At 40.0% G+C, this 12,402-nt stretch overlaps 1 protein-coding gene across 4 annotated transcripts; it reads right to left on the bottom strand.

Moving 5' to 3' along the window:
- Positions 1–525: 525 nt before the first annotated feature.
- ankle2 (ankyrin repeat and LEM domain containing 2) lies at positions 526–12,297 on the bottom strand. 4 transcript variants are annotated; one of them, XM_086169234.1, is made up of 13 exons: positions 12,241–12,297; positions 9,614–10,099; positions 8,796–8,990; positions 7,667–7,851; positions 6,738–6,926; positions 5,782–5,904; positions 5,433–5,496; positions 4,608–4,783; positions 4,368–4,474; positions 4,037–4,227; positions 3,002–3,872; positions 2,428–2,559; positions 526–1,461 (listed from the first exon to the last, which is right to left on the bottom strand). In XM_086169234.1, exons 2-13 carry the CDS (start codon positions 10,086–10,088, stop codon positions 1,254–1,256), a joined length of 2,916 nt encoding a protein of 971 aa, XP_086025360.1. In that variant the 5' UTR covers positions 10,089–10,099; positions 12,241–12,297; the 3' UTR covers positions 526–1,253. The 4 variants fall into 4 exon arrangements, with proteins under 4 accessions (XP_086025360.1, XP_086025359.1, XP_086025362.1 ...); XM_086169233.1 differs by lacking the exon at positions 12,241–12,297 and adding an exon at positions 11,007–11,140; XM_086169236.1 differs by lacking the exon at positions 12,241–12,297 and adding an exon at positions 11,007–11,125 and having other exon boundaries at positions 9,614–10,095.
- Between the last annotated feature and the right edge of the window lie 105 nt (positions 12,298–12,402).

The raw sequence follows: 12,402 nt of genomic DNA, 5'->3' as shown, positions 1-12,402 counted from the left end.
CTGGCTTCTTTTGTCCTATGCAGCAGTGACATAATACTGTACTTGCAAGTAAATGGAACATCCCATCATGATGAATTTAGGGACTCCAGATTGAAAAGTTCAAGATCAATGACATTGAACACATGGATCATAGCTGCTATAAACATGATTGTTTCAAACAATTGTTCAATTATGTTCCTGTCAATCTCACTGGGAGTCAACATCAGACTCTGCTGCTTTCAAATGTGTTCTCACAAAGTATAAGGCAGTTTTACTGACCGTGATGGCATTATTAAAATATACCTGTTGCTGGTACATTTATTTTACTGCCCCGTATTGGTTAGAGGTTGCCTAGTATTACTTCAGGGTTTAGCTAAAACAAGAAACATTTTTACACTATACTAACATGTGTGTCGTGTCATTGTACACTATGGAGGATGCCTTTGACTGAAATACATATATATTAAAAAAAAAATTGCACTAAGGCCGCTGGTAGTGGTAGAAAGTAAAAGTCAAGACATGTCCAGGAACCACCGAGAAAAGATGGAAAATGCATCAATTTATTGAAGAAGAACATAGCATGGAAGATCTCAGTCTTATCAGTTTTCCCCATGTTTGCTGTTGCCACGTGAGAGTGATGCAGCCAGATGTTTCATGTGAGCTAGAGTGTGTGTCCAAACTGACAGAACTGGTCCATCACTTCAGAAAATTAAGGCAATTCCTGAACTGAAGAAAACATAGGAAATGGCAGTTGGTTAAACACCATTAATAAAAACGTTACGTTTTGTGCTACTGACCAACATACAAAAACAAATTTTAAAATATTGATTTTTTTTTTTTTTTTTTACCTTTAAGAACATCTTAGTGACAGAGTCCTGCTGAGGATTCCACACTAGAGTTGTAGTGACCAACTAACTTTGGGGAGTGTGGCTTGTATTCACAATATCCAAAAAGTTGACTCGGGCAATGATCCAGGTGTCTTACACTTGCCATGAATAATATAATTGTCAGTCCAACACCCATACAGTACATGTATCACTGAGGTTTCAATTTTATCTTTTTAAAGTCTCAAGTGTCTGTCACAACCTGTCATGATGGAAATTCCAGTATTACATAGGAGTAGTACAATACATCTTTAATACAAATCTTCCACACACTTGTGCATATTTCAGTTAGGTATGTGGTTTCTGAGCTCTGGTGTGGCCACCTTGGTGCAGCTGGGTAAGAGGTGAGGGTATGGCCGCTATGGTCAGGAGACAGGGAGGTGTGGGCAGTTAGACTGGCGGCTCATTCAAGTGCTTGAGGCGAATGCGCTGGATGTAGCTAGCACTGGCAGGGCTGTAACGGCTTGGGCTGAAGTCCGGCGAGGCAGCATGCCGAGCGGGACTGAAGCGTCCCGAGGGAGACAGGCTGCTAACCGGGGATCTAGGGGTCTGATGTTGCATCCTGAGGTGTGGTCTTACCACTGCAGGGCTTGGCCAGCTGAACACACAGAAAGACACACACACCCCAGCTTTTGGTTACATTTAAGAGCACAAAATGAGTATAAATTAACCAGTGGAGGAAACTATTATTACCCCTTGCTGAGTCTTCATGCTAATTATTGAAATTATATTCACTCATTAAAGCTCATCCCCTGTCTGCTCAAGTCTTTTGTAGGCTTTTCAAATTCTTCTAAATTTGTCCTTACATGAGCATTGAAGCAAAGGTAGAATTCAACTCTGCCTCATTACACATGAATTTTATAATTTTTTTTTATGTGAAATTATTTTGTGATTTTCCATCCCTAAGCAGAGACTAATATATATATATATATATATATATATCAATCATCTGATGACTCGGCTGGCTATTGGACATTAAGTACCAGAATATTTAATACGTTGAAATTTGTGGGTTTAAAGTTCGAACAATCTTTACATCAATGGATGTTTGTTTTGTTCTTTATTATACAGTGAGAACATCAATACTGAGCCCAAAATGGATTGATATTATCAAAAGTCAAAGAACTCTGCAAGTACATTAGATATTTCATAATGTACTGCCATTGACATTTAATTGTCTTTATAGACTGACCTCCAACATGCAATATTGCTGCGCAACTGACTGCTACAGATGTCGAATTAAGATTAGGACACGTTCCTCATTTTTAATGTCTGTCCAATAACCAGAGACCTGAGTTAAGCAGATTGTAAAAGACACTTCAAAAGGGAAACATTTTCCAAAACAATGTCTTTCAGGGACTTAAATATCATTTGAAAAATGAAAATCAGAATCACTTTATTTGTCCCCGAGGGGCAATTACAGGGCACAAGGGGTAGCGTTAGCACTAGAGAAAGGATACAGCATCTATAGATAAAACTGTAAAACTGCATAATAGACTGTACATGTATACTACAAAATGTAACATTGGTTCTGGCATTAAATTTAAGACACAATGAATCTTACCTCTGCATCTCTAAGGCAGAGTAGGACTTCATTGTGCTCTTCCATTTAGAAATGCTGGGATGCTTTTGTGGGTCAACCTCTACACCTTCCAGCGCAGACAGGACCTCTCTGTCCAACTTGGTGGGTGAATCCCTGTGAAAATATGAAAATAATGACAAAAAATTTGGAGTAAATATTCAAAGAAACATTATCAGAAATGACACATGGAATTCCTAACATTTCCCATAAATCAATTCATATTCAAGTTTTTTTTTGCATAAATAGGTGCAATTTCTTTTACATACTAGTTCACTCTCAGGTGTTGTGTTCCTCAGGTTGTTTCCACTTTTACCTCCTATGCTTATTACAAAAGAACAAGTAGAAAATAAAATATATACACCTAGAGTCCCGATATATGTTCTTAGGAAGATATCACGGTGTTTCAAAATGTCAAAAAAGTTTAATTATTCTTCACAATATCAATTTGGAATGGTTCATAATGGAAAGCTTGTCCAGGGCATTTCTGAAATATATAAGTATAATCAGCACCTACGATCCCGTTGTACACTGTTAGAAAGTGTTATTTGAGACTCACCCCTCGATGAAAAGTCTTTTTCTATTGTGTGGTGGGGTTCTTGGTAAAAACTCGTGGGAGTTATCTAAGGACTTGTAGGAAGATCCGGAAGATCCTGAGCTGCTCAGGTCCCTCCCCCCATGGTCCCATGATTTGGACCTAGCACAGAAGTTGCGGGCCCCTGATAATGACCCCCTAGTCCTGCCTAGCATCTCCAGGGTCTCCTCGGCATCGAAATACTCCTCTGAGCTGCCACTGCTTTGCTTCTCCTCTGTCTCCCCTCCCTCTGTTCTCCAGCCCGGCACCTCCACACTCTCACCATCCTGGCCATTTTGACCAAAAGAGATGCGGCTCAGGCTGGAGGTCAAATCTGTGGTAGAGGCGGAGATGTAAGAGTCACGGATATCCCTGTGGCGGCCCCCACTGCTGCTCCGCCTCTCCCTGCAGCTTGTGGGGCTGTCCAGCCGCTCCTGCAATGACATGCGCTCAAACTCCACCATGAGGTTAGAAATGGGCGACAGCAGGAAGGAGGTGGAGGGGGAGGATCGGGGAGACACTTTGTCTCCATTGTGAGTCCTGTCTCTCGAGGACGAGCACACCCCGTTTTTACAGACGACGCCGGGTGACAGGAGACCATCATCGCAGCAGCACAGCAGGTCCTGCTCTGCCGCCATCTCAATCAGGTCGGCCCCGCGGTGATGCAGTGCGATCGGCAGGATGTGGGACTCGTGACCGCCTACTGCCCCCTTCAGACTGTCCTTGGATGCAGCGGAGGAGGTGATGCTGGTGAGCGCTGCGTTCTGCCTGTTCTTCATCTCCTCCAGGCTAATGTCGTCCCCCTCATCCAGGAAGGCACCAACTGAGATGGAGTTGCAGAACTTTTTGGGCTTGCCTGCAGCCAGAGCAAATGATGAATAAGTGGCTATTAGTTGTGATGTTTTTCATAACGGAGGCGATTATGTTACAAAAGTGATGTGTTCAGAGGCATGAAAAAGGGCAGTTGGGATTTTATCGTAGATCCCAATACCGAGAGTAAGGTTTTTCCACCAGAGCTACCTGGAGAGGGGGTTCGGAATCTGTTGCTGGTTTCATTTTCTCCAGCCTCTTCATGAGCCCGTGAGCTGAAGTCTTTCTTACTCAAATATTCCTCTAGTTTTCTGAGACCCTCAGAAGAGGAGATATCTAGAAAACCATCAAGAAAGACCCAGTATTCAGCCCACGGGTGTCCCATTTCATGAGCCAGGTCTCTGCAGACAGAACATGATTCAGCATTTAAGATAAGAGCCGTAAGAAAAATACCAATTTGAAATTGCAGCAGTGTGCACCTTCCATTTGACCACAAGATAGTAAACATATTAACTAGAAGAGGTTACAAAACTGGGTTGACCTGCCAACTCTCTCTGCCCCACGATCAGGGTCAGATTTAAGGATGTGATGGAAATACTCTGCTCGGTTTCTGGGTGGCGTCTTCCAGCAGCGACGGAAGTCATCGGCCTACAGAAGAAAACCGAATTCTCTGGTCACTTTATGTTTTGAATAGTCCACAAGGTTAGAGTGTTACTCTTAAAAATATAATGTAGAGACACTGTGAGAGATGAGCTTGAAGTTAATCAGGTGATGAACTTGCTTTGGAAGGACTCAGCGGTCCAGCAAAGGCTGTGACCGTCATCACGGGATCCATGGGGCTTCTAGCGTGCCGCTGGTTAAGTGGGAGACTCTCTGAGGCTTCAGGTAGCCATGTGGTCCCGATGATGGGCTGAAAGGTATTATCAGCTGCCCTCAGCAATGGGATATAGCAGCGGTCTGTCAAACAAACAACCAACAATTTAGTTATTTACATTAGCAGAACCTTAAAACAAAACTAAGAAAAAGTGTGTGTATACATTTGAGAATAGAAAAAAAACACTCCTTAAAACCACTAGGAGAATACGACTTGAGGCGTAAGAGAGGAGAAGCCAGGAGTTTCACACTTTAGGAAAATAGATTCTCTGGTACTTTAGTTACACTGTAAGACACTTCTGTTATTTTTTTTTTTTCCTTTCAACTCAATGTATACTTTTGATAAATGCAAAATTGTAAGATATTTTTTAAGATACTTTGGTTATATTCAGGTCTGTTACAAATCCTAACAAAATTTACAATAAAAATCACATATTTATCTATGAAAAATACACTGGACTCTGGTCGAAATGAGATAGGTTCTTGAATGTATAACAAATAAAGTGATATTTACTATCAACTATCAGCAAACCTGAATTGCACTTTTTGTCTGAATTGCACTTTTTGTAAGTTGCTTTGGTTAATAGCGTCTGCAAAATGACTGTAATGTAATGTAAAGCTGTAACAACGGGTTCATATTTACCAAAGCTTACCATGTTAATGTAATCTAAATCTAATCATACTTTAAGGGAAGATAAAAATTTTATGTTTTGAAAACATTCTTTGTTCTCACCCTCCAAATAGTCAATTATCCTTTGTCTCACTTCTTCGGTTTTATTTTTTCTGCTACAAATAAGCTGTGGAAAAAAGAAAAAAAGGGAAATGATGGCACACAATATGAATGTTGCTGGATAAGCTGGGAAGAGAATTTGCTCATGGTAGTCTATGTTTAGACTTCAGTGTGCAGTGAATGCTTGTGGCCAAGAGATATAAAAAGCAAGCAACAAGGTCACCACTGCAAAACCATAGCGGGTAAAAGTCTCCATCGAGATCTACATGTGGGGATGCAGTTCAGCACAGAAAAATATTTCTCTGGGTAATTTGTGTTGATAGGCACAGATGTGACTGAAAATAAAACTTACATCACAAGGCTTCTGGCCATCTTTGTTCTTGCAGTTCTTATCAATACCGGGGTGTGAACACAGGACATTGACCACCTCTGGACACCCAAACTTGCAGGCGAAGTGGAGTGGTGTTTCGAAGCCCTGGAACATACAGGCACTGTGAGCCAGTAAAACATAAACGCTGTCTAAGGAATAACACGTCAAATAAACTAGCCTGGTTCAGTGGAACGTTTCACTCAAACATTACCATTTGAATGTTACCATGATACATAAAATGGAGCCCTTTCTGTGTGGGTTTCCTCCAGGTTCTCCGGTTTCCACCCACAGTCCAAAGACATGCAGCGGGTTAATTGGAAAAAAATTTGGAAAAATTGCCCTGAATGAGTGAGTGAATTGTTTGTCTGTATGGGTCTGTATGGGTTGATTGATTGGCAACCAGTGCAGGGTGTACCCTGCCTCTCGCCCGATGACGGCCTGGATAGGCTCCAGCATCCCCTCGATTGCAGGATAAGCAAACAGACGATGGATGGAAAATGAAAAATACATTTTTTTAACACATTTTGCCTTAGTCTATTTTGGTTCCCCATGGCATGAAAAAAGTGTTTTCCAGGATACAGGGGAAACTTTTGTAAGTACTGAACCACAAGTTAATGGTTACAACAAACATTTACTATTTTGATATCAGTTAGTGAATAGGTTATAACTATCTATAAATTTTCAGAAAAGACAGAAAGGTGGTGAAAATGTGAGTCAATGTTCTCTAAAGCCAAAAAGACATTGACAAATGTTTATAGAAGGTTACTTTACTTTCATCAGAGGGTAAAGAGTCAAGAAAATAATCACTATTGATGGCATGAGGCTGTTTTGCTTAGTTTTTCCTTAAACATAATTGTAAGAGAATATTCAAAATTGTTGAAAGTTAGTTTAACAGCTGGAAACTTAAATATTAAACACAGTAGCTCTAAATCACTTACAGCTTTATCTGGAGTGTTGAGGTAAAGATCTACAATGTATCGGATGCGTTTCTGCAGCATCCCTTCCTGGTCGTATGGGTACATGAGGCGCATGAATTCTGGGTCCTCCAGAGTGTCCAGTAGCAGCTGTGTGATTCCCGCCTGGTTCTCCTTGGCCGCCACATGCATTACATTATACCGACAGCCCTCCTGGATGTGTGAAAGACCAGAACAACACCACCAATCAAATTCAATGCCAGAAGGGAGAGATCTTTCAAGTTATCACCCAATCTTTATTTATTTATTTTTTTCCCCACAGAATTACTGCTTCTTAATTCTGGTGAAAGCATATCAACACACTAAGTTGGTGTTCGCTTACCAAAAGGAGAAAACGGATTCAGTTGATGAACAAAAGACATAACTTGAAAATATATAAATATGTAAGAAATAATAATACAGACACAGACACACACCCATAATTTGAACTGTGCAGTTGCATTATCCATCTAAACATTTGCAACATCAGATATTTGCTTTTTAAAAATGATCTACTATGTCTCTGATAGAGTGAGTTACAAGCATCCATACCACTCCTGGAGCTTACCAAACTTAAATTCATAGTCTTGTTAAATGTTATGTGAAATTTAAAATAAAAACATCTACATTTGCAAGCGGATCATGTATCTATTGTAATCTTTTCAGTGCAACACCCAACAGTGGGTTCTGCAAAGGCTGCTCCCTGTCAATGTCAAAAAGACATTTATATACCCACAAATGCCAACATATCATGTTCATATCTATTAATAGCGAATTTTTTGCACAGTATTCAAAAGTACAACAGGCCCGCTGCAACAAGCTCAAATGAAGCGAAATGCCAATTTCACTTTCAAGTGCTTTCATGGAGTCGGAAATATGTAAAAATATGAAAAAAAGAAGAAAAGAACTATCACCTGTACAATAGTGGGATTATCTCCTGAGCCAATGAGATAGCGCGGGTTGTTCAAAACCAGATCACGGAATGCTGCTTCATCTCCCTTCTCTACCGCTTTCCTCAATTTACCCGTCAGGTCCTGGGTGCGTGGGCTTTTGAAGCTGTTAGCCCGCTCCCGGTTAATGGTGTCCATATCTATGTTGTCTGGTGTACAGAGACAGAGAAAGAATGAAGGGTAGGTACTACTCTCAAAAACTCTATGTTCCGGGGATTTAGATTGTATTTGCCCTCAGTTTCTCTTTTCTTTGCAAACTAACTTCACAATGGTTTTTGAAAATTACAATGATCACTGGCCAAGCATCAGTTCAACATACAAAAAAGCATATGAAAACGACATACCTTTGTTTTAGATAAATTCTGTGTAATTAAGATCAAACAAATTTGTCCTAATAAGGTGTCTAATTATAAGGTAGATGACAGCATGTTGTTGCCATGTACTTTTACATATGAAATGACAATGAAGTTAAAACTAATCTAATTTAATAATTGATAAAAATATTGGTAAACAAAAACCTTTTAAAAGATATCTAATATTAAACTTAATAGAGATGTATTGATGTATTTTCAATTTTCCAGGCCAAAAACATTGTGTCCACTGATCTTCCACAACGAAGGAGCCTAAAATGTTGTAAATATAAAACCCAACATCAAAATACTGAGACAAAAAAAAAACTTTTAGACAGAATTTGTAAGACATGCATTCCTTAATTTTCTTCCCCCTAACACCCTCTCCTGCTGGTTGAAACATGATTGTATGTCATCACAAGCAGTAGCAATATTCATGACTTTATCTTGTTTTAAAGAAAACAATAAGCCAAAAATTTGAATCCAGACTATCTATTGGCTCCCATGTCTATTAAAGCTTGGATGAAGTTATCAAAGTCCACAACATGCTTTGCATCTTTTTTTCCCCCCAAACAATGACAGGAACAGTAACCGGCTAAAGCATAATAAATCAACTGATATCTGGTGGAACTAAGAGTACAAAAACCCACTTATTGCATACAGTTGCTGCATTTGAACAGGAAGTAACAGGTCAGTTGTTTGGGAGGAGGCTTTCTTTGACACAAACATGGTCACCCTCTTACCTTTACTGATAATTAGTCCTGGTTTGACAGGGGACACGCAAGGCATTGATTTGTTGGGAGAAGGGAAGTAGTCGCCGATCCCTTTTGCAAACTTCTCTGCATCCTCACGGTTGGTAAAGGGTTTAAATCGGGCTCCCTTCATCAATTTCACAGCCTGGAGAGCATCTTTCTTATCTGTGTACACATGGAGTCTCTCTACACACAAAAAACTAATAATCAGCATATTTTTCCTCCAAGTTAAAATTTTCTACAAGAAAAAAAAATCAATTTCAGTGTAGTCAACCTTAAATGTAAAATCTTGATGAGCTCCACAACTTAAGCAGTTGCAACAAATGCCTGGCCTGACAGATTACCATTAATATCATTGATCCTAGAAGTACCACAAGATGAATTTCGATCAATACTCTATTCCAGAGAGGTCAAGTCCAAAGAAATAGCCTGCAAATGCTTTCAACCACTTAACAAATGAAGATGTCAGACTAGAAAAGCAGGAAGGTAAAACTGCCATACAATAGAGATAATGGACAATTAAAGTACATACGATGAATAAACAAGCAACAGTAGGATCATCTGTTCAGGGGGAGAGTTTTAATCATCATTTAGAAAGAGAGAGATTAATATAATTAGATTTTTACAAGTATTGAGTATTTTGGTTATGTGCATTGTGATCAAGAAATGTCAACAGCTAGATTGTTAGCTAGGCTCTGAAAGTATCCAAAAGTGAGCAGCAGCGCTAAATGATTTAAATTGTTTTTCTATCAACATGAATGGAAAAAAGACGTAATTATCTCCTCAAAGCAATTAGATTATTTTCTTACCACTTCGAGACAAGGCATCCTCCCACATTGGACATACTCCATAATAGAAGGTTGGAGACATTTGTGCAGATTTAGGAGTTTCCACTTTCAACTGAGAGTTGCTGCTTTCCTCTGGGCTTTGCGAGGTCTTCACTGAAAACTCCTCTTCCTCTGGCGGGTTAAGACCCACACCATAGCCAAAGTCCAGCTCTTCTGTTGCATCTTTGTTGTGGCTACAGCATGTTGCTGTGGTGGAGCACAACATGGGTTTGGCATGGTCAACAACAGGAGCCACAGTCTCTGAGACACCTTCAGATGAGCTGTTGTCTGAGTCAGTGGCACTACTTTCTGGTCCGGCGAGCGCTCTGGCCAGTTTCCTCTCAAAGATGGCTCGGGTGGTAGTTGTGATAGGGCCACACTTCAGGCCTGCTTGCACAAACTCCTGACGCAGCTTATCATCACTCAGCCCCTTCAACCTGCTCAAAACCGCCTCCATTCTTCAGCTTCCTAAAACAAAACAGACCATGCCTTATCACTCGCATCAAGCTACTGTTTCAACGATAAACAGTGTTAAACAACAGTACAGGAAATACAGAAACTTGAAAGTTGTGTATATTCTACAAAAAAAACATTATTAAAGAATATACACGACAAGCTGGCATACTATATTTCTCTTTATAATGGTCCATTTCCACTAAATTTATACCATCAGTAGGCAGTGATTATTCCCTTTGAGGATCAAGATACATAGTGAAGCAATGAATCAAAGTCACCTCACTTCACTGCTTAGGCAATTAAAGCTAAAAGTAGGGTTTGGAAAGACTGGTGTCGCACTAAATTTGGCAGTCACTTGGATAGACTGTGTAAAGTTTACTGTGAAAACGTCAGAAAAACAAAGGGATTTCATCACATGAAATACTGTTGACCTTAAATGGAGAACGATCCTCATAAAAGTTACAAAAATCTGGTCAAATAGCATGTATTTGTTTGAAGTCTTTGGCAAATATCAGTCCCGCACGGAACAATATCAGTCCCAAGGGCACGATTATCTAGATTTTATCCGAAATAAGAATGTATGTATACTATGGCAGTGCTAGCTAGCTTGCTAACAAAGTGAGCATTAGCAGGAGTGTGCTTAGCAAGGATAGCGTGTGAGAAAACGTCTTGGGCGACAAGCTCGAGTAATACGGAGTAGAACGCGCAATTTAAACAAATACTACCGGGATACGAAATATTCGAAATGTTAGGAAAATCTTACGCGGTTGATTCGCATGCTGTCACACCCAAACATGTCATTCGAGGAGAATATTCAGGGTGCAACGTAACACATTTGATACGTTTTAGGGGAAATAATGCCGATAAAAATCGCACTGTGGGTGATGACATTCCATAACAAACGTGTACATACACTCACCACGTGACATGTTTTTGTATTTTACGTTGAGATGTGAGAAGTCGGTGTTACTTTTGCACAGATAAAGTGTTGGATAGACACAAAGCTGGAGATAGTCTGGAATAGTCTCATTGTTTACAACGTACTCTGCGCATGCTCCGTTTTAAGGCAGGGCGCTTGCTGAGTTTAAGAGCCCGTAGGATTTTTCTTAACATCTTCTTGAAGGTTACGGGAAGTGGTGACAGCGAGTTGAAATATTTACAAACTTTGGATATTGCTTCATAAGAGGAAATCATCTCCAGGACACAGAGTCATGCTGCAGTGTTGCATTATGTGAAAGTGAAGAATGTTACTTTTAAACTATGTTAACATTTGCAGAGTTGTACACCCAATCGAGATGCATGTTGGATTCGCCCCCTCAAAATATTATGAACGTTATCAAGTTTGATTTCCTTTGGTAAGGAATAATTCACAAGAGTTAGCGCCTAGATCAAGCTACATTCAAAACTTCAACTTTTGTAAAACGATGGTACAGAATAAAATTAGCATCTGGCTACTTGAACTAAACGTCACTTGTCTTTAAGATGCAGAACCGAGAGCTTTGAATTACAATTATTTCTACTGACAATTGCAAAACTAGGATTTGAAGGATGTAATTAATTTTCCAATACAGACACTATTTTCCGTACTTTAACGAAGAAATGAATGTATCATCATGCTGTCCAATAGCAGGCGTGCCCAATCCACGGAAGCTATAATCGAGAGATCCCCCGTTAGTGTTTTTGATCAAATGATTGTTTTCGAAACGAGGGATTACAGGGACTTCGTAGAATCGTAGGTGACAAAACCTAAGGAATAGATAATTCATGTTGGCAGAAAACCCATCTATCTGGGCAAACTTGGAACAGGCACCTAGCGTTAGCGTCAACTATGTATCCGGAGAGAGCAACACATGACAACATGAAAACCGTAGAATTTAACAGTTGCCATGGTTAACAATCGCTCGAAGTCACGATCCGTTGAAAACAAATAATGGAATAATAGTTTGGACATTCACCGTCGATGCAAACAACAAGACAAAAATGTGTTTGACAGGTACGCTAACGTTAGCCGTTTAGCAAGGTAAAAAGCTGTTGTCACCCGTATGAAAATACATGCATCTAAAACGATTTATTCCCTCGAACTCTCGAGAATAACGCTTAAAACAAATGTGTTGCAGCTGCTTCGGTAGTAACAAGAAATGTTCCATGCCCACCTCCTCCTCCTCTCTCCCCTGCTACTGTTGCTAGGTGTCTTCGCACCGCGATGGTTTTCAAAAATGCAGAGCGGAAGGACCAGTTTCCGTCTAAAATTGTGCCTGAAGAAAATAAAGGTTTCGGCACACAGATCCAAAGTACAAATAATCAGAAACAACGGT

Source organism: Fistularia commersonii, chromosome 22, assembly GCF_037954325.1.
Source record: "Fistularia commersonii isolate RoL2024-O1a breed Wild chromosome 22, RoL_Fcom_v1.0, whole genome shotgun sequence".
Classification (NCBI taxonomy): domain Eukaryota; kingdom Metazoa; phylum Chordata; class Actinopteri; order Syngnathiformes; family Fistulariidae; genus Fistularia; species Fistularia commersonii.
Note: the sequence above shows the minus strand (reverse complement) of the source record. Positions and strands in the feature narration are given on the sequence as shown.

Coding starts and splice junctions, on each gene's coding strand:
- ankle2 (XM_086169234.1), bottom strand. CDS start 10,088: ATGGAGGCGGTTTTGAGCAGGTTGAAGGGGCTGAGTGATGATAAGCTG. Junction 6,927..7,666: donor ATAATCCCACTATTGTACAG/GTGATAGTTCTT, acceptor TCACACATCCAG/GAGGGCTGTCGGTATAATGT. Junction 4,228..4,367: donor GGGGCAGAGAGAGTTGGCAG/GTCAACCCAGTT, acceptor TTCTGTCTGCAG/AGACCTGGCTCATGAAATGG.